Source organism: Prionailurus bengalensis, chromosome B4 (assembly GCF_016509475.1).
Source record: "Prionailurus bengalensis isolate Pbe53 chromosome B4, Fcat_Pben_1.1_paternal_pri, whole genome shotgun sequence".
Classification (NCBI taxonomy): Eukaryota; Metazoa; Chordata; class Mammalia; order Carnivora; family Felidae; genus Prionailurus; species Prionailurus bengalensis.
In genome coordinates, this window is record NC_057358.1 from 115,698,680 (window position 1) to 115,721,623 (window position 22,944).

The 22,944-nt window shown below is 35.5% G+C and overlaps 1 protein-coding gene across 2 annotated transcripts in view; it reads right to left on the reverse strand.

Moving 5' to 3' along the window:
- CEP83 (centrosomal protein 83) overlaps positions 1-22,944 on the reverse strand; it is a 121,844-nt gene that overhangs the window by 28,246 nt on the left and 70,654 nt on the right. Inside the window, exons 6-10 of one of the 2 annotated variants that reach the window (XM_043562117.1) lie at positions 20,350-20,601; positions 16,744-16,875; positions 10,368-10,482; positions 8,727-8,871; positions 8,464-8,613 (exon numbers count right to left, since the gene is read on the reverse strand). In XM_043562117.1, the coding sequence (XP_043418052.1) occupies positions 8,464-8,613; positions 8,727-8,871; positions 10,368-10,482; positions 16,744-16,875; positions 20,350-20,601 (794 nt within the window). The remainder of the gene's footprint in view (positions 1-8,463; positions 8,614-8,726; positions 8,872-10,367; positions 10,483-16,743; positions 16,876-20,349; positions 20,602-22,944) is intronic. The other variant, XM_043562119.1, reaches the window with a different exon arrangement.

Sequence of the window (22,944 nt, forward strand, 5' to 3'; positions counted from 1 at the left end):
TAGGCTTCATTTGATGTCAGCCTCTATTATCAAGGGAAAGCAATAATCAGGCAAGCAAGAAAAGTTGTATTTGTGATTTCTCTATTTGTCAAAGATTCCAGAACAAGTTTCCTGAGGAAAGCAGTTCTTATGTAAACCCAATGAAAACAAGGTTATTGCTGGAGAGCACTGGAAACTGACTCTGGCCATTATTAGCAAAAAGAGACTTTCCTGGAAAGATATGAAACTCACTGGAAACTAGAGAACCGGAACCAGGCTAAAATAATTGACGGGAATCACCAGCAAGGACAAACTGTCTGGCCCATCAAATGTTGCCACATATTCTTCTATCACTTACTTTGCAGTTCATATCTTGGAACAGAACTTGTTCAACTGGCCAAGTATAAGTCCCCTGCTCCCCACTAAGATGATACACAACAGATAATTCACCTAAAGATAGACTATGTATAGAAAGAAGGTATATAAAGTAACTGGGTAGCTTTTTTTTTTTCCTTAATATTTCTGAAAAAATGAGAAAGCCACAAATGTAAAATAGAGCTCTGGCTTTAAGCAATGTAAAAGATCAGGGATTCACTACAGGATTATCCTAAATGATCAAATTCCCTTTCCTTGAGCTAGTAATTGCTGCTATTTCCCCAACACACCTCCCCCTCACTTGTAATAACAAACTGCACATACAGTTTGTTCCACAACCGCCACTCTGAAATAGGCATAGAACTTGGGCTGAGTCAGAGTACCTTATCCCCCTGGCCACAGTGATGGGCTCGGGGATAGGTAAGTGAACCAGGCCCAACATCTCTTCTTGATTTTTCTAACTTAAACTCATCAAGTAAAAACCCTATCTTCTTTGATCTCAAAAATAAAGTCTTGACCTCACACAGACAGCAGTTAAGAGAGAAACTTAAGAGTTAGGAGAGGAGGGAGATGAAAGTAGGGAAGAAGTCATCTGGTCACATTTAAGTTTCTAGATCCAGGTGTTCATGAGGCTAGTACAAACCCTGTCCTTTCCACAATTTATGTCCACTAAAAATGACCCTTTCTTCACCTGAGTTAGTTGGAGTTGCATGCTTCAGAATTAAGAGTTGACTAGATACTATCTTATTTAAAATCCTTTTAAAAATTTTAAAATTTTAAATAATTTTTACATGTTTTCATTTACAGATAACGTTACAAATTTTGCAAACTCCTTGTGGGGTAACCTTCTGAAATATAGAATACTATTAGAATAATTTTGTTATTTAGTCTAGTGAAGAAACCACTTTAAATAGGATAAGAGACTAGTATGTAATTAATAACTTAAAGCATCTGCCAAAGCGGTGATTAATCCTAATCAGAACAGATATTTGTTATTTGTTAATAGATGGATACTTCTGCTTTACAGGATTTAGACTTTTCAGTTCATTAGCAAGACCTTTCTCTCTATAAGTAAAGAATTTAATTTTGAGGGCAACTGGTTGGCTCAGTTGGTTAAGCATCTGATCAGGGCTCAGGTCATGATTTTGTGGTTAGTGGGTTTGAGCCCTCCCTGCATCAGGTTCTTTACTGTCAGCACAGAGCGGACTTCAGATCCTCTGACCGCCCCTCCCTCTCTCCCCCTCCCCAACTCGCATTCTAAGTCTTTCAAAAATAAATGAACACTTAAATTTTTTAATTTGCGACCTATCACAAATTCTAACTAAGGCAAAATGAGATTATGATTATTTAACGAATGACCAAAATAGACCTGGTTTATATAGCCAGACATTTATAAATCAGAACTGCCATAGGAAAAACACAATTGTAGACCATTAAAAAAAGTCATGTAAATTTTGCAAATTACTCCTGCTATATTTTATGTTGATTATGTCCCTATTTTAAAATAACTTGGGGTCAATTACACATTATAAATGAACTGGAGAAACTGAAGGGAAATTTTAAAAAATTATCAAAGTGACTAATGGGACAGAAAATGATTTCTATTAAAGAAAAGCTAAAGAAATGAATGCTGTTTTATATAGGAAAAAAAGAAAAAAAAAAAAAACCTAAGGGCCAAATTCATTAGTGTCTGCAAGTAACACAAGTTTGCTTGACATTTATCACTATGTCAATAGAAGCCAAACCAGGAGAAACAGGCTTCAATTCTCACAGAAAAGACCCTAAGTGGTTAAATGGTGGGACCATAAAGGGATAACATTAGGGTGGCGTTTTCCTAGGGAGAGTGTCTCTCTCCTTTCTAGAGATTGTCAAGGAGATAAAACAACCAACCAAAAAACACCTTACCTGTCTAGAACAGTTAAAAAAAATAATGTACTCACCTAAAAGCAAAGCATAGGACAAAATTGGCTCTCAAAATCCATTACAGATTTATGATTCTAGAATTATTACAGCCAACATTTAAATTAATCATTCATAAAACTTGACATGAGTAAATAATACATATATTTCTGCCTGAGGTCATTCTTTCCTGAGTAATGAGAATAATATAACACTGTATGTTAACTATACTGGAATTTAAATTTTAATTTATTTTAATAAAAGAAAAAAACAAAAACCCTTGTCCTGAAACATAACCTACACCTTAATGAACATGATTTTTAAAACCTCTCAACTTTAATCTATAATTATGAAGTCATTTAAGATTTTAGAAATTTAAAAAGCAGATATAGGGACTTCCAGGTAGCTGAAGTTAACAGCAGATATCTAGTTCTGTGCTATCCATACGTCCTGCAAAATAATACAAAAAAGCAAAGACAGCAAATAAAGCAAGCCACACAAAACCACATCCTTTCCATAACTGGAAGACAGAAAGTGCCCAAACTTCAAAACATTTTTAAGCAAAAAGACGAAAATAATTCTAAATCCCAGCAAGGGAACATTCATGCTCCTGCCTGAAAGTCTTTGCTGTGAGCATGGGCTCAGTGCATTTAAATGAACTTAATTCATATGTTAAAATAAAATGATCCCTAATTTGGCTCCACAGCAAGACCCAACTATATGCTACACATACAAGACACATTTAAAAAAATGAAATGATTCAGAAAGACTAAAAATAAGGGGGTGAATAAAGGCGTATCAGGCAAATGGAAATAAGAAAAGAGGAGTAATGAAGGGCGCCTGGCTGGCTGGTCGGTAGCACATGCAAATCAATCTCATGGTTGTAGGTTTGTGCCCCGTGGTGGGTGTAAAGATTACTTAAAAATAAACTCTAGACAGAAAAAAGAAACAAAGAAAGAGAGGGAGGGAGGAAGAGGGAGGGGGAGAGAGGGGGAGAGACAGAGAGAGAGAGAAAGAGAAAGAAAGAGAAAAAGAAAGAAAGAAAGAAAGAAAGAAAGAAAGAAAGAAAGAAAGGAAGGAAAAAACAGGAGTAATGATATCAATGTGGAATTCAAACAAATGACATGAAATGACAAAAAGAGAAGCACTTTTAAATGCTATAAACCACCATTACAACTAAGATGTAACTGTTATAATAATCTATATACCAAATAATACAGCAATCATCTTTTTGAAGAAAACTACAAGAAATGCAAGGAGTGACAGATACATACAAATAACAGGAGACTTACTCTTATAATTGAACATGTTCCTTTCTAGTCCTTATGTAACGAGTAACAAAAATTGATGATGTATTACAGGTGCAAAGTGAAGTGTAAATTTTAAAAAGACTCACTTTAGAGCTCCTACATGTTTAGTGTTGACATGTAAAATTGTCTCCTTAACGTTTTCACCGTAGGTGTCTCACTTGCTTAACCCTAGCCCTGGCCTTGATACATTAGGTCACAAATGAAAACATTACAGCATTTCATAAAGTAGAAATAATAGAAACAGTACTCGCTGATTTCAATGCAGTAAAACTAGAAATTAACAAAGTAAATAAGCAAAAAGCCCTCCCACCTGGAAATTCAAAAACCTTGCTACGGACTGAACTGTGTCTCCCCAAAATTCGTTCTGAACTCTCAGATGCAATACTTTAGAATGTGATTGTATTTGGAGACAGGACCTTTAAAGAGGTATCTAGAGTTAAATGAGGTTATCTGGGTGGGTCCTAATCCCTATGACTGGTGTCCTCCTAAGAAGAGGGAGAGGTACTAGAGACATATGCACACAGAGGAAAGGCCCTGTAAGGACAGAGCAAGAAAGTAACCATCTATAAACCAACAAGAGAGGCCTCAGGAAAAACCAAATCTGCTAACACCTTGAGATCTCAAACATCTAGAGTCCAAACTTCTAGAGTCTAGAAGTCCAAACTTCTATCGTTGAAACCATCCTATCTGTGGTATTTTACTATGACAGCCCTAGCAAACTATTAATTTTACCTCATATTAAACAATTCCACCTTCTATTAATACATCTATTAATTTTGGGGTGAGAAGGAAAATACAAATTGAATTAGAAATTCTAAAAAGTTAATGATGATTAAAACACTACATATCATAATCTATAGAACATTTTTAAAGTGGGGATAAGAAAAAGCTCACGTGAGAAACTTCACCAATAAAAATGAAAGAACGAGGGGCGCCTGGGTGGCTCAGTCAGTTAAGCGTCCGACTTTGGCTCAGGTAATGATCTCACAGTTTGTGAGTTCAAGCCCTGCGTTGGGCTCTGTGCTGACAGCTGAGAGCCTGAAGCCTGCTTCGGATTCTGTGTCACCCTCTTTCTTTGCCCCACCTGTGCTCGTGCTCTGTCTCTCTCTCTCTCTCAAAAATAAACCAAACATTAAAAAAAATTTTTTTTTAAATGAAAGAAAAAACACTTGTTGGGCTAAATTCCAAACTCAAAATTTAACCAAAAAATGAACAAAGTAAACTGAAAGAAAGCATAAGGTATACAACATGATCTTAGAAAACTCTAAACATCTAGAAAACAGCTAGTAGAAAACATATGACTTTAGTAAGGTCACAGAATTCAAGGTCAACACATAAAAGTCCACTAACTATATTTCTATATGCCAGCAATGAACAATTAGAAAGTGAAATTAAAAAAAAACTCCTATTTATAATCACATAAAAACGTTAAGAAATAAAATGTAACACAAGCATGACATATTCAATGAAAACTATAAAACTCTGATGACAAAACTTAAAGATGATATAATTAAATGAGAAGATAGGCCATATTAATGGACTGGATAGACTCAATATTGTTGACACGACAACTCTCCTCAAACTGAGCTACAGATTCATGTAATCCCAATCAAAATCCTAACAAGTCTTTTTGAAAAAGGTGACAGGCTGATTTTAAAGTTTATATGGAAAGGCAAAGGACTTAGAAGAGCCAAACAATCTTGACAAAAAAGACCAAGGTACAGAGGACTTGCACTACCTGAATCACACTTGTGATACAGCCACAGTAGTCAAGACAGTGTGATATTCGTGTCAAGATGGACAAACAGACCAATGTAAATAAGAGTCCAGAAACAGACACATTTATATGGTCAACTGATTTTCAACAAAGGTACCAAAAGAACTCAATGGAAGAAAAGACAGTCTTCAACAAATGATGCTGGAACAAGTGGAAGTTAAAAATGAATGTCAACCATCACCTCACACTACAGAAAAATTAACACGAATTGGACCAGAAAACCTAAATGTAAGAAACAAAATATTAATCTTTTAGAAGAAAACATAAGAGGAATCTGTATGACACAAGATTATGCAAAGCTTTCTTTGTTCCTTTTTAATTTTTTTTTTTAATGTTTATTTTAGACAGAGAGAGAAAGACAGAGCATGAGCGGGGGAGGGGCAGAAAGAGAGGAAGACACAGAATCCGAAGCCAGCTCCAGGCTCTGACCTGTCAGCACAGAGCCCGACACAGGGCTCGAACTCACAGACCACGAGACCATGACCTGAGCCGAAGTTGGACGCTCAACCTACTGAGCCACCCACCCTGCAAAGCCTTCTTTCTTAAACAAACAGAACACACAAAAAACACAAACAAGAAAAAAATGATAAAATGGACTTCATCAAAATAAAAAAAAAAATCTGTTTTCAGTAGACACAATTAAAATAAGCAAAGCAAGCCACAGAATGGGAGAAAACATCTGTCAAACACGAATCTGACAAAGTACTTGTATGCCAAATAAAGAGCTGTTATAACTCGATATGAAGATAACTCCCCAATTTTAAAAATGGGCAAAATATCTGAACAGACACATCAAAAATCCACATTACAAGATGCTAAATAAACATCTCCAGCCATCTAGGAAAATCAAATTAAGACCACAGTGATATATTAGTACACATCCACTAGAGTTAAATTAAAAAGATTAACAAGTGTCAGTCAAGATGTGTTAAACAAATGGAACTGTCATAGGGGAACTCTCATACGTTGCTGCTAGAAATGAAAAATAGCATAACTACTTTGTACAACAGTATTGCTATATGTTATAAAACAGCATTGCCATGTGTCATCACTCAGCAAAGTCATTCCCAGATATTTAACCAAGAGACAAACATATGCCCAAAGATTTGTACATGAATGTTCATAGTAGCATTGTTCATAATAGCCCCAAACTAGTAACAATCCAAATGTCTGTCCATCAAAAGGAAAAAGAAAAGGCGAATCACATTACATCCATACAATGGAATACCAATCAGCAATACAAAGTGATCAACTATTGCCATATGCAATAACATGGATAAACCAGGGGGTGTCTAAGGCTGGGGATCAGGGAGAGGTCAACTGAAAAGAGACATGGGGAAACTTTAAGGGTGATGGAAGTGTTCTATGTTTTTACTGTGGTGATTACATAACTTTACACAATTACCAAAAGGCATCAAGCTGTACATTTTTTAAATGGGTGAATTTTATTTTATGTACATTAAACACTAATACAACTATAAAAACTCTATGGCAAAAAAAAAAAAAAAAAAAAAAACCCACACAGAATCAAGAAGCAGAAATTAATGAGGTAGGAAATAGAAAAACAGTTGACTCCATAAATCAAATTCCTAGTTTAAAACAATACCAAACTGTATGCTTAAAAATGATTAAAATAGTAAATTCTGTTATGTATATTTTATCACAGTAAAAAGAATAAAATCAACAAAGCAATAGCTGACTCAATAAACAAAGAGGGGAGAAAAAAGGACAATTACAAAATAAGAAATGGTCAAGGGAAGGTGCATTGAAACAAAAGAAATTAAAAAATAAAAATGATATTGCAGATCTCTATGAAGATAAATCTGCAAACAAAGATGAAATAAATAATTTCTTATGAAACACAGATGATTAAAACTGATCCCAATAGAGAAAGAGAGCCTTAACAAGTTGTTTTCTATGGAATAAACAGATACTTATTTCAGAAGTTAAGGTTGTTTCAAGATTACAAAATCCATTAATACATAATATTAATAATGTAAGAAAGGAAAAATCATGATTATCTCCAGAGATGATGAAAACCTTTGAAAATTTGCAACACCATACCTATTATTGCTGTCATGTTTGCCAAATGATGTTTTCCTATTTCCATTATTCTTTCTACATTTATTAGTTGGAATTCTCCTGAAAAAAGCTTTCCTTCTCTCTAAATATTACACATTAGGGGTGCCTGGGTGGCTCAGTTGGTTGAGCATCCAGCTCTTGACTTTGTCTCGGATCACGATCCAGTCGTGGGATCGAGCTCTGTGTTGGGCTCTGAGCTAAGTGTGGAGCCTGCTTGGGATTCTCTCTCTCTCTCCGTCCCCCCTCCCCTCTTGTGCTCTCTCTAAAATAAAAATTTAAAAATAATTACACATTATATCATTTGGATCCATAGATTTTTATTTTATCCTATGGACTGTAATCTTTTATTATAACTTATTTCATTGCTCAAATTGTCTCATATTTGGCCAATGGGTGCTAAAATTAGTGGAAGAACGTATTATGCAGAAGTATGATGAGAAAATTTACATAGTCTCAGGATATTTCCCCATAAGATAATTATATATCACAAAGAGGAAAAAACAGTCACTTTATAATGGAAAAATCTGGCAGACATCACCTTAACCAAGTGATCAAAGTTAACATCACCGGTAAGGGTAAGGTAAGGGTAAGGTACAAATAATATACCTCCTGATATAACGCACTGAGGACACAAGACTTTGACTTTGGTATTATTTTCGCTAAAAATGTTACAACCTGAATTTAATCACAAAGAATTTAAGACAAACTCAAATTGAGGGGTGATCTACAAAATAACTGGCTAGCCCTCTAAAAGTAAAGGTAATGTATGATTCTGGATTGGATCTTAGACCAGAAATAGACTATCAATGGGATAATTGGTAAAATTTGAGTAAGCTGAGTAAGTGTAATATTTATTTTGTTTCCTGATTATATTGATGTTAGTATCTTAGTTCTGATGATTGTAATATGGTTATGGAAGATGTCCGTTTTTGGAGATCTCCATGAATTCATATGGAAATCCTCTGTATGACTGTTACAATGTTTTGTGAGCTCTGAATTTATTTCAAAATGAAGTTTAAAATATATATACGTATATATAACCTAATACTCTGAAGTTCCCTTCTGGCCGACTCTTCTGCCATCTGTGAAGCTCGCAATTTCTCTTCACACTGATCCTTTTCAGATTGTCTGCAGACATCATGTTCCACTTTCATTTTTTCTAAATCCGCTAATCTGTTCTCAAGCTCTAGCCTAAAACAACAGATGATAATTATGTTAGAAGAACTACAATAACGATGATATGACAGCAAAATGTTTTCATTTACAAGAAGACTGAACACAAAGTAAGGTAATTAAGTACTTACTTTTCATCTTGTAATATCACGAGTTTTTGATAACCTTCTTCCTTGGCAGCTTGTACTTTACGTATTAATTCACGATCCTTTTCTACTAGGAGTGCTTTGTGGTGTTCAACAGCTGACTTGAGAATTTCATTGTCTGACTGTAACCCTAACATTTTTTGAAGGAAAAAAATATGCTTCATTCAATGTTATTAAGATGAAAAGTCATAACAGCAAGCATCCATAAACTGATTAAGACAATTAAAAGAGCATAGAAAGTGAGTCTGGATATATATTCTCGAAGATCTTTAAATCTTTATTGATAAACCTTATGAAACAGACTAAAACTCAGAGCTAGCCATCCTGTCCATTCACACACACTTTAATAAAAGACTATATTTACTCACTTGACTCCTGAGAGCTGGGGACATCAACCCAGATGATATCAAAAGAGATATATAATACTTCACTTCTAAAAGGGTTCTGTAATCTTAGCCCCACAGATAGCATCATCATAAAGCTGGCTGGAATCACAGAAACCTTCAAAACCTATCATTCTAACAGAACTGTCAGGTTTCTGGTAAAAATATAAATTAGAAACTTTCAAGTTTATCCAATGAATTCACAAATTTTCCTTGTATTGATATGGCAAGTATTTTGCACATGGAATAACTAAAATAAATTCATACCTAACTCAAGTTTAAAAAGAATGCAGAACTAAATCATAAACTCTTGAAGTTCCTAAGAAACGTTACTCCCTAACTCTATGGAAACCCATCAATCAATATCAAATAGAAATAAATGATGAAAACACTAATTCATCATAAGCTCTGTCTGAAACTACAGACATCAGTTCAACTAAAGACCCACTTGAGGAAAGTTACAGGCCAAAGGTAGCTTATTTAAACACCTTTTAAGAAAAGTCGGGGCGGGGGGGGGGGGGAAGGAAAGTCAGAAATAGCATAATTCTGAGGAATCATGAAGAGAAGGGCATTCTAAGACTAAAGTGGAACTTAAAATAAGCCTAGGCTAAAGTAGGCTCAATAACAAGCCTGCTATCTACATAAAAAACAGAAACTGGGTCTGAAACCCACCTATCTTCCTTACATTCTTTAGACTCAAAACGGTCTGGGACTAATAATCACATGATCTAAATAGATTCAAAATTATAAACCCAGAAAGTATGGATTCCCATTTGTAAAGTCTCATTTAAGTATTAATCAAGTAAATGACATAAACATAAGATTTTTTTAAAAGCTAGATCACGGGGCGCCTGGGTGGCGCAGTCGGTTAAGCGTCCGACTTCAGCCAGGTCACGATCTCGCGGTCCGTGAGTTCGAGCCCCGCGTCGGGCTCTGGGCGGATGGCTCGGAGCCTGGAGCCTGTTTCCGATTCTGTGCCTCCCTCTCTCTCTGCCCCTCCCCCGTTCATGCTCTGTCTCTCTCTGTCCCCAAAATAAATAAACGTTGAAAAAAAAAATTTAAAAAAAAAAAAAAAAAAAAAAAAGCTAGATCACAAAATGAACATTCAACATAAATAAAAATAATCCATATGTGCTCTAAGATTAAAATTCAGTCTGAAAATAAAAATTCAGTTTGATCTATTTTAATAATTTGAGTTTATATATAAAAATAATAGTAAAAAGCATGGGAAATCATATATTACCATTCAGTTCACTTTGAATCTTATTCCTTTCTCTTTCTAGCTCACTCTTAGCTCTTGCTGCCTCCAGTTTGATGTCTGTTATTTCTAGTTTGTTTGAATGTTTAAGTTCTTTTACCTGTTGATAATCAGAAATCGAAATTACTATAGGCCATTAACTGTTACCCAAAAACATCAGTAGAAATGAGAAAATGTTTTGGTAGCAGGGTATACAGTGTAAGCATACCTTCCAAGAGAGAAGGTGCTTCAGTGCCCTGAACAGTATTTGGTATTAAGAAAACAGTCTTTTCCTAACAAAACTCAGTTATTTCTTTACAGATACCTGGGTGGGGGTCATCTGGCTTAATCTTGCTTTAAAAGGCTTAACTGCAAGTACCTAAAATCCAGTAGTCAATGACTGGCTGAAACCTCCCTTTAAAAAAAGTGCTGGTGACATGAAGCCTTTCTAGGTATAAGGAACAGCATATAAAAAGTTATATAGGTGTAGCATTACACAGTATGCTTGGAAAACAATGAGCAATGTGTTATAGTTAGAGCAAAGGAAGGTATGAAATATGTGGAGTGGCAGGAAGTAAACTTTATATGCCATTGCAAAGGTCTGTGCATCCTGTTAGCTACTGAAGGTGGCACAGTCAACTTTGTTTCAGAAAATTAACTCTCGATGCAAATTAAGATTAAGAAACTGAAGGTAAAGAAACAATTAAGAGGCAAAGGATTGATAAAGGGGACAAGAAGGAAGAATTAATTGAATTCGGTAATTAAATAATGTGTGTGTGTCTGTGCGTGCGTGCATGTGTGTGTGTGGCAGTGGGTAGAACAAATATAAAACCTATCTAATTTAAACTTTTACTGCCCAAACCTGATTCTTTTAAAGCTCTGAGTGAATGGAAATAATTGTCAATATTTTCCACATAATTAACCTATCACATACCAGTTTTTAGTTTTCAATGAGACATCCCTTTTGAAAGTTGAATGATTCTAGTTCATAAGTAGTATTCATTCATTCATTCAATAAATATTTACTGAGCACTTATTATGTGCTCTAGCACTGTTTTAGGAGCTGGGGTTACAGAAACAAACAAGAAAATTTATTAGTCTCTTCCAATTATCTGCACTACTCTGTAACATTTTCCATATCCTTTCCCTATGGTAAGGTGCTTCTAAAGTGAGTCTTATAGTTAATCCCATAATAAAGATTTAACCAATACAGACATAAAAATTAAACCTGTTCGCTGACATATTACACTAATGCATGAAACTACGAAATAAGAGTAGAAAACCACAAATATATACATGCCAAATATGTAAAACAGAAGACGGTGGGAACAGAAGACTAAAGGATAATTTACTTGAGTACAACAGAAATCTATAAAAATTAAAGATGGGAGTTAGAAACAAATCAGTAAGAGCTCCTAGAGCTAAAGAGGGGAAGAACAAGAAATAGAAGTGTCTTACCAAAAGAGATTCCATCTATGAAAGGTCTTAAAAACATTATAAGGAATGGTTTGGCCAAAATCCAAAGAAACAGACAAGCAAGTACTGGGCTACCTTTGTACTGCTAACCACATTTAAGATGCATGCTTCCAAATTAACTTATCGATTTTTTAAATGATACTACATAAAATGAATACAGTGTGCTGACATAAGGTTTTTAAACATTTCTGAAGCTCTTTTCTATGAAAGCAAGTCTCACAGAAACTACACGAAAGCAGCTAAGAAACTGCATTTATCTTGATAACTTAAACTTTCTGTAGACTGGGCTTTACTATATTATAATTTCATGGACAGAATTTAAACCATAATTGTTTTAAAATTTTGGAGAAATATAACTACAGTGAAAATCCAATTTCTATAACAAATGAAATTATAGCCTGCTATTATATACTAACTGTAAAAGGTTAAGAATGACATAGCAGTTAATTAACAAACCACATTGTAGCCTCTCTAAATAAGAGGTGGAAAATTACAGCCATCTTATTTTGCATAAACTTGATTCATTTCAACAAGAACTACTACGAAATCTATAAAAAAAAAAAAAACTATTTCTTAATTCATTTCACCCTGAGATATACTGAAATGAGAAAATATTTTTCAGCTAAACTGTAATTATTGAAACTGAAAGAATTCTAGACAGGAAGTCAAACAAGTGAAGTCTGTCTTCAGGCCTACTTTTATTATTAAACTAGTGGTATATGCTCAAGCAAAGTATTTGTCATCTCGCATTCACATTTATTCATCTATGGACCTATATGAGTTTAAGCTTTCCTTTAGTGCCACATTTCTATGATCCTAACGTAATGAATGCACTTATACTAGTAGTAAGTATTAACTTCCTGAAAATATATTAAAAGGAATTATTTTATTTATTAAAAATGAGAAACTTATATCAATATTTATTACATAGCTATGACAGTAGCACATTCTGTAAGTAATCTGAACCAGATCCCAACTAGTCATAATAAACTTTTCTTTCTGACTCTAAATCTCTGGTTCTTCACCTTCTTTGTGATCAGGTCTCAAAAGTCCTAGGAAAACTACAGATCTTTTTTCCTAAACAAAGTGTACAATGTTAAAATGTTACATATAATTTCAAGAGATGCAGAGTCTTCTAAAGCTCCCTTGGGCTAAGGTACCCTGTTTTTCCTTTTATTTTTCATAATATGTTTTCCATGCTAGCCTTCATGATGCCAATTTATTTAATGCTTTTGACACAACAGGAGCCAAGAATTCAGAAAGTACTACCCAGTAAACTTTAAGAAATATAAACAGTGGCAATAGTTCTACAGGGATTCAGAATCTGTTAAATTACACATACACATATACACAAAGACATGGAAGAAAATAATATATGTAAGCAAGAAAAATATAGTTGTAAAAAATGTATTACTCAAGAAGCTCCTGATGCAAATTCCAAAAAGATGTGTGTACTTAAATTCTGATATTTTTCAGAGGTCTGAGATGGTGTGACCTCATTAACGTAGCTAATAAGGATAAATGTGTGTGATGATTTCCTTAAAACTGTATCTATGTTACTGGCATTCTAAAGATCAAATACTTCCTGAGGTAACCACAATTTATCTCATTGAATGTGAAATATCTTTAAGGTCACCATTTTCAGGCCATCTTTGGTAATACTTTTTAATCCAAGACACTGATAGTCATACGGATATAATTCTGTTCAAAACCCTAACATTTACAAATTTGAATAACTTAGACAAATACACCCCAGGTGCTCCTTTGCATTGCAAACAACCATTTGCTAGAGTTGCAAAATATTGATGAAAATTTCAAGTTGCAAAGAAAACTGTGACAATCGTGTTTGAAATATCATTCTAAAATTTATCCTTCCAATGAAATCTTTTTACATGCATGATTCTAAGTGAAAATTTGGTTTGTCTAAAGCTGAAGGGTGGTTTTTAATATGCCATTTATATGCAAAAAATGCAAGTATGCCTTTAAAAAGGCAACTCTTAGCAATACTAGAATTGGAAGAAAGGCATGAGAGAACTTCCTAAATTTACTTGTTTGTGTTTTGCATCTATTTCTTTGTATACTCTATCATTGTAGAAAGTCAATGTATATCTCTCAATATGTACACATCTGAATGCATAAATAATCTACTTAGGTTAATCAGGAAGCAATTGTATTATTAATTTATTTTCCAGTAGGGCTTACACAACTTTAGGAAGCTGAAAGAGTTCCTAGGGATGACCTACAACAATGTTTCGTTTCATGTATGAGGAAACTTGCCTAAAGTTCCACACACAGTTATTGATACAGTGAGGAAGGAAACTAGTCAATGGGTTCACAGTTCTGTGTTCTATCATTTTCTTATTTAAGGACATCATTGGTGTAAAATCACTGCCATTACTTTCATCACCAGCTACTATTTACTTCATTCAATACTATCATTAATCTTAGAAAAATCCTGTAAGAGGCAGGCATTGTTCCCACTTAAAAGTTAAGCAAATCAGAAGTTTACATAGGTGATGAATGAGATAAATGAGCCAGGATCAAAAGATAGATTTATCGGATTCAGAGCCCACAGACTTTTCCACTGCACTTCAGTACCTCCTCCAAAATGACCAATTTTGGCTAGACTAGAAGACTACACTTGAATCAAAGTATTTCAACAATTAAAAATCCTCTTGCCTAATTTTCACGTCTTCTGTCTAGCATCAGCCATGTCTAATGAATTAAATGACACACCGGCTACAAAACCACTTTGTAAACTGTAAAGTATAAAAATTCAAACAAAAATTTTAAATGTCACTAGATATACAATCTGCAAACAGGAAAGAGTATGTGTTTGCCATGGAAAAAACTGGGTAGACTATCTCCCAAGGGAGCATCTAATACATCTAGTATTATGGTTTATGGACTTTCAGGCACAGAAATGACCACTCTCAAGGTTAGATTCACATTAATAAAGTTTATAAAGACTGATCTATAAAATCAGAATGTCAGTTACAGTAACTGTGAGAAAAAATTATAATGGATATTAGAACACTCTAAGTCTAAAGGACCAGCGGGCATTTTCTCCCTGTAGACAAAATTACATTGGAAGTCAAATAACAGAAAGTTGTTTGGTGATCATACAATCAGAACAAATGGAATGAAATGAATTGCTATTTTCACGCTTACTAATTAAAAACAGATGGGTATATTCCTTTCCACAGTAAGAATTATCTCTTCAATGAGACTAGAATCCTTACATCCTACTCACTAAAATTCAATCTTCCCTCTGTCATAAACAGTGCCTAAGTCTTCTTAAGTAATTCCTTGGCCAAGGAATTTATGATGAATACATTACTTCTTTAGATAAACTCATTTCTATTAGAGGCTACAGTAAATTCCTTCTGGTCTGGGAGCCATTTTGTTTTTTAAGGTAATTTTACCTGAACTCTGCTCTGCTCTGATGGAAAATACTTGATTGCATGGATTCAGAAACCAGACTTATTTCCTAGATTTTAAAATACCCCCAAGTACTACCGTTAATAAGAGCTAATATTTGCGGTGATTATCTATTAGACATTTTGCTAAGTGCTTTATGCATAATATTGCATTTAATCTTTGCCATACTCTCTAAGGTAGATATCAGCCTTGCTTTATAAAGAAAAACACTAAAATTTTCAGAGAGAAAGTAAATTGGCTCAAGGTCACACAGTTAGTAAGGAAAAGAAATGAAAGCTGAATCTAGTCTGTCTGACTCCAGAGCTGATGCTGTTATTCACCACAGTTTTCTACAAGATACTTTTATCACTGCTATCCTATTTCTGGTTACCAGATTCCTCATATATACTGCATGTGAGGGAGAAAAAACTAAGTTCCTGAGAAAACTTAGTATATAAAAGATGTGCAAACCATTATATATATTCTTTTAAAAATAACATAAATGCAAGGGCACCTGGGTGGTTCGGCCAGTTGAGCGCTTCAGCTTTACCATTGGGCACGTGAGTTCAAGTTCCAAGTTGGGCTCTGGGCTGACAGCTCAGAGCCTGGAACCTGCTTCAGATTTCTGTGTCTCCCTCTCTCTCTGCCCCTCCCCTGCTTGCACGTGCATACGTGCACACGCTCTCTCTCTCACACACACACAAAAATCAACATTAAAAAAAAACTTTTTTAAATAACATAAATGCAGACCATGCTGCTGTTATTAATTTACTCACCTAACAAATATTGAGTGACTTTGTGTGCCAGCACTGTTCCAGGAGCTGGAGATACAAGGAATAACAAAAGCAATGTCCCTACTCTTAAAGCTGATATTTGGTCGAAAGAAGAGGGGGTGGGAAAGGACACGAGAGACAAAAAATAAACAAATATAAATATATATCAAATGGTGTTAGGAGCTACGAAGAAAAATAAAGCAGATAAGGAAGACAGACAGTGAGGCAGGAAGAGGCAAGATGGTGTTTTACAAAGTGAAGAGAAGGCAGGCCTCTCTGATAACGTGCCGTGAGAAAGCAATCTATGAGGACGTGAGGGAAGACTACGTCTGGCAGGCAAGTGCCAAAGCCCTAACACAGAAGTCAGTAAGAGTGAAAAGAAGGCCAGTGAGGCCGGAGCAAAGTGAACAGGAGGGAAAATGGACTGTGAGGCCGTGGAAAGACTGCAGAGGCCAGATTACGCAGAGCTCTGAATGGGCAGAGAGTTAGGGGGCTATTATAAAAATCGAACCTCAAGAAATCATGGCTTAGACAAGAGTGGTCACAGAAGAGGTGGTAAAAATTGATCACATTCTGAATGTACTGGAAGGTAGCATGACAAAATAAAAAGAGATCTCGATACAGAGAAGTAAAGTATTAAAATACAAAATTTCTTTGCCATTATGCAGTATCAAGCATTCTAAAGAATGAAGTACAAACATAAGATGACTTACTTTACTGGTCAATGTATTTATTTCCCGTTCAGCTTTATGCAATTTACTAATTAAAACAGTATTTTGTTCATTGATTGATTGTAGCTCTTTTTCCAAGCGTTCAGCCTGTAGTTTAGCTGACTGTTTTTCAGCCTTTAATTAAAAAAAATTTTTTTTAATTTATTCACAAATGTTGGAATTATATAAAAATAAGCACTATTTTAAATATATGTGTAATCATACTTGCCCCAACTACTCAAAACCTCATCAATACTAACATGCACCAAAACAACAAGAGTTTCCTCAAAGTAACTGGTAGAATTAAAATGAATGATATTTGCTCCAGGAAATATGTAACAAGAGTATCTTCACAAATGACATTATCAACAGCCACCACCAAAATACAACTCACAAACTTCTCTCATGAGAGTGTACCTCTGTGTACTCACTTGACACCTATTTACTCTTTTTTGCTGACATAATTTGAACAAACATTTTGGGGGTTTCAATGCATCTCAGAAATATAAAAGTATATTAGAAAGTAGAAGAAAGGGCTCATTTGCAGTAGTAGGTGAGAGCAAAAAATCTGAAAATCAAGGGAGATTAAAAAAAGAGAGATTTAAGAATTCAAAATTCTCAATCTGGAGCCTCTGGAAGTATGAACAAAGAGCTCAATAGCTCTTGATCCCATCACATAATAAAGATTCTTAAGTCTGTAAATTTTCAAGAAAATTTCTGGTTGGTAACAGTCATAGTACTCTTTAACTTGAAAATGAAAACTAAATGCTTTTTAAAAATATTTCCACTCAAAATAGTTAAAATGTGTGACATTTAAAAAATAAGCTTCACGGTTTTATAAGATCTCCTTTCCTATATATCTTAAATACGATAAGCATATATTCAGGGGCACCTGGGTGGCTCAGTCAGTTAAGCGTCCGACTTTGGCTTAGGTCATGATCTCACGGTTTGTGGGTTCAAGCCCCGTGTTGGGCTCTGGGCTGACAGCTCAGAACCTGGAACCTGCTTCAGATTCTGTGTCTCCCTCTCTGTCTGCCCCTTTCCTGCTCGCCCTCTGTCTCTCTCAAAAATAAATAAACATTAAAAATAAAAATTTTAGGGGCGCCTGGGTGGCGCAGTCGGTTAAGCGTCCGACTTCAGCCAGGTCACGATCTCGCAGTCCATGAGTTCGAGCCCCGCGTAGGGCTCTGGGTTGATGGCTCAGAGCCTGGAGCCTGTTTCCGATTCTGTGTCTCCCTCTCTCTCTGCCCCTCCCCCGTTCATGCTCTGTCTCTCTCTGTCCCAAAAATAAATAAACGTTGAAAAAAAAAATTTTTTTTTTAAAATAAAAATAAAAAAAAATAAAAATAAAAATTTTAAAGAGTATATTCAACAAGTAATTCAGAAAAAACTATTTTCCTCAAATATAAAATGATAGTCTTTGGGCAGGCACAATGATAGCCAAAAAAAAATCAAAGAAGAAAAAACGCTTCTTCTCATGTGCTTATTCTCATTTCATCTGACAAATGATAAAATTAACTCTTTGAAAGTGTCACAAATGAACCTCCCATCTTTTGTAATCATTGAACTTGTCCTGAAAATCAGCACTCCAAATGACCTCAATAAAAAGCTCTGCATTGAGATCAAACACTGTATTCAATTGCAATCATCCACTTACTCAGTCACTATAAATACATTAATACTGGAAAGGTAGCAACATAAAAGTCTCATTCTGAACTGCCTCATGTCTAAGGTCCAATGATACAATTTTAGTTCAGGAAACCAATAAATACTGTCAGAAGCTTCATCAAAAAATAAAAAGATGACTTCTATTCTTCAAAACATATCAATATTTTGGCTGTACCCAGTTTTTTGGCTGAAAAAAAAATCACTATTTTGCTAGATGCCCACTAATTCCCTACAAGTCTAATCATTTCACAACTATTCTAAACACACACACACACACACACACACACACACTTTGGATTGTTCAAAATAAATCAAAACTAGTTTTTGATTGCTCAAAACTAGTATATTTGCTATATGTTAAACACTAAAAACCAGGAAAAGTAAGCATACCTAAACAAGGTGGTTAAGGGATCCAGAATATGTCACCGTGGCATAAAAATTATTTTGAGCTGAAGGCATTTGATAATCAATAGACACAGGAAAAGGTTTTTCCCCGAACTCCTCTCTGCTACCAAAAACCAGAGCCACCAAAAAGAATTATAAATCCCTTTGTCTGGGTTTTATAGCCAGTGAAGACTGACTCCTATTTAGGGAGAAGGATAAAAAATCACCTATACAGACACTGTCACAAAACTGTCATATCTCCCATCTATTTTCCTAAGGGCCTGTTTATCTTTCCTAAAAGTCATTTGTGTTCCCCTAAGTGCCTTTTCTCCCCGTCTCGTTTCCCTATTAAGATGGTATGCAGGGTCACCTGGGTGGCTGGGTCAGTTAAGCCTTTGACTTCAGCTCAGATCGTGACCTCACAGTTTGGTTCAGGAATTCAAGCCCTGCATCAGGCTCTCAGTGCAGAGCCTGCTTCAGATCCTGTTTCCCTCTCTCTCTCTGCCCCTTCCCTGCACTCTCTCTCTCTCAAAAATAAGTATTTTTTATTTTTATTTATTTTTTTAAAAAAAATTTTTTTTTTTACATTTATTTATTTTTGAGAGGCAGACACAGAATGTGAGTAAGGGAGAGGCAGAGACAGAGAGAGACAGAATCAGAAGCAGGCTCCAGGCTCTGAGCTGTCAGCACAGAGCCCGACGCGGGGCTCAAACCCATGAACTGTGAGATCATGACCTGAGCCGAAGTCGGACACTTAACCGACTGAGCCACCCAGGCGCCCCCAAAATAAATATTTTTTAAAAGGATGACACGCATGCCCCAAATTCTACCACTTTGAGCCACATTTTTTCTGTGAACTCCTGTTTACTTACATAAATATCCATCTTTTCTCTTGTTAACCTATTGTCAGTTTAATTCACAATCTCCAATCACTGAACCTAAGAGTATAAAGAAAGTTTTCCTCTCCAACAATGGAAACCAAGAATTTTCATAGAAGAATACCTCTAGGAGTACCAGCCTAGCTCTGCCAGCTCTTATATTTCTCTAACAAACTCAGGAAAATAGTTCACTAAAGACTTATATGCATTAGTACCAAGTTGAATTGTATTACTCTGGCAAGAAGCTGTCATAAGATATAAAAGTATGGTATTTTTATTTAAACAAGTCTTTTGATTTTAATACCTTGAATCCCATGTAAGGAAATAACTATCCAGGAATAAATTGTTCCTTCTGGTTGGAGATGACTTTAATCCTCAGAAACTCAAATTTTGAAAATTTTGCATATTCTACTCTTTGGCATTTCAAGGGTTAAATCATTTTGGCTAGGTGTTTTGGCTCCCAAAGAATAAATAATCCCTTTGTAAATGTAGTAGCATAGCTATTGCTTATGAATCAATAGCTTTCTTCTTTACAAAAAGAATCTATACTCTTGGGACTCTACAAATGCATCAGCATTAGATTGGTAAGCATATATTTGTGCTCTAAAAATCAAAGGCTTGTCGATCGCACTTTCAAAAAAGTATGCCATACTCTACCGGGAAGCAATTAAAATCTTACCTCCAGGGATCTGACTGTAGCCTGCGTCTCAGCCAACTGCCGTACCTGAATTCTTTGGACATTTTCTACCTGAGCACCAGAATTTTCTTTTTCAGCCCTTAATTCGGCTACCTCAGCCTCTAAGCCTTTTATTTTCTGACATAAATGGACTTTTTCTCGAACAAGTTGTTCCATTCGTCTGCTGTCTCTTGTGGGATCAACACTAAGCAGTTGATTATGTAGTTCTTCTTTATCTTTCTCCAGTCCTGCAATCTAGTAATAATTTGAAAGAAAGCACAGAATCTTAAATTAGTGAATTTTCAGTCATGAATATGCTTTACACATCAGTAAATTAAAAATAAAAATTACACAATATGGAAGTTGAAGTGGTGAAAGCAAGTACAAAGGATAAAAACCTAAAATGTCACATTCTTCATTCTGTACTCAGCATGACTCAAATGTGAGGGCAAGGACCTTGTCCTATTTTCCCTCTATCTCCCCATGGTGTCTTCTAAGCACAGGGCTTCATCAGTTGCTAAAATTCAAAATTATAAATAATAGTATAAAAGTAATTAAAAATATGTCAAGTATTTTACAATTCATCAGAACATTATAAAGGGTTTATGCAAGATCAATATGCTGATTGCCACTAAGCTTTTCCTCGCGTGACAATACTTGAGCTTTGTCTATACTAATAAAATTATCTATTTCAAGGCCACTTAATTCACAAAAAAGCTGCTTGTCTGTGTAAATACCTACAAATGTGACTGATGAGAGTTTTAAAATGATAGCTGAGAGTTTATTTAGGCCCTAGTTGCACTGATGGCCTAGTTCTTAATTATTAGATTCAAGAAAGACCTAAAAATTATTACTCCAGGGTATGTGGAAAAGTCACAGGAAACAGGATGAACAGAAACACAAATGGTCTTCTCATTCATACCAACCCTCACTGCTGGACCTCCCCAGGCCTCCAAATCATGGAGTTTCACACTGCTTCCTAACCTCAGAGGCACTTCAGAGGCCCCTCACCTCCAGGAATCAGGGGCCAAGTTATCAGGGTAAAACTCATTCTTTCTCTTCCCTGATCTCCCCAACCACCATCACCACCAAATCTTTGTTAGCCAGAGCAACTCCTCTTTTTTAGTCTCTTTTTATATATGGGGTTTCTTCATGTGATTCAACTGAAAGGAGTCAGCTGTTTAAAGAAAACAAACAAACAAACAAAAAAAAAAACGACTGCTCTTAACAATACTAGAGGTTGTCTGTAGCCAGGATGAGCCTAGAAGCCTCACCCTAACCCAAAAGCACTTAAAGTAACACTCTGCAACATGGGCAAAAGTGACCCAAGAGATGAACGATGGCTCACTTTGCTACTAATGAATCTAAGAAGTGTGAGAGCTCCACCACAGAGCAGAATCTGTTTTCCTCATCTCTAAAATGAGAGTATAGACTGAAGGCCCTCAAAAATCATTTTCAGTTTTAACATGCAGTGATTCCAATTTGGCTTCAGACACGTTGAATTAAAGATGTCAATGGGAAATACAGGTAGAGCTATGTAGCAGGAAAACACCATTTTTTTTCCCAGAAAATAAAATTCATCATAGAAGGCAGCTATAAAATTCAGCCTCAAGCCTAACTAATTTAGTGTCTCTTTCCTATTTTTCCTCCCACCCTTTACATATAAACACTACCCCCCACAAGTTTGGTCCCCGACTACCTTTTTCCCTCCATATTCTCTGTGTGACTTTGTGCAAGTTACTTTTTCACTTTGGCACCAAGTAAAATGAAGGTATTAAGCTGGCCATCTTTGAAATACCATTTAGCTTTTTGCATGAGGTAATTCAAATATAGTTTTAGTTTTAATGTGCTATACCAGAGGTGTGGTGGCTGGCTCATCTAGGTCAAAGTCCAAGTGGAACTCAAGTTCAAACAATGGTGCCCTTTACTCAGTATTATGACCAAGTGCCAAGCTAAGTGCCCTAGACATAAAATTGCATTTAGTAACAGTAACTTCTCTTGTCATCTTCAATTTACATGCAAGGTCAGACAGCTAATGTTCTTGACCAGCATGTTTCCTATATTATTGCTCTCTCCAATAGTTTTGAAAGTCATGTGTGTGATAGCTGAAGTGATAGTTCAAACTATGGATGAAGCTGGCTAATAGCATAGTCATAATTAGATCCCACAATTGTAACTCCCAAACTAGAGCTCACTATCACATCATCCCTACGAAATCTGGTGATCACTGCCTTCTAATTTCTCTATTCGTTTATTCATTCATGTAACAAATATTTATTGCGCATTTACTATGTACTCAGGGCTGTTCTAGGTAGTAGGGATACATTACAAACCTAGCAGACAAGCAAATAATCACAAAACTGTGCCACCAAAGAGCTTATATTTAATCACTGCTATGATACTGCCCTTGCCCTAGTCATCGGGACACAGATCTTAGACATATCCTCAGCTTTTCCCTTTTCCTCCACTCTCAGTCAGATTCACACTCAATCTTTCTTGATAGCCTTAATCTGTTGTACTCTCAATCCTTTCTCTAAATTTCCCAAAGGCTTTGTTTGAATTTCTCTTTTATGACATTTATCCAAATTTGCCCATATT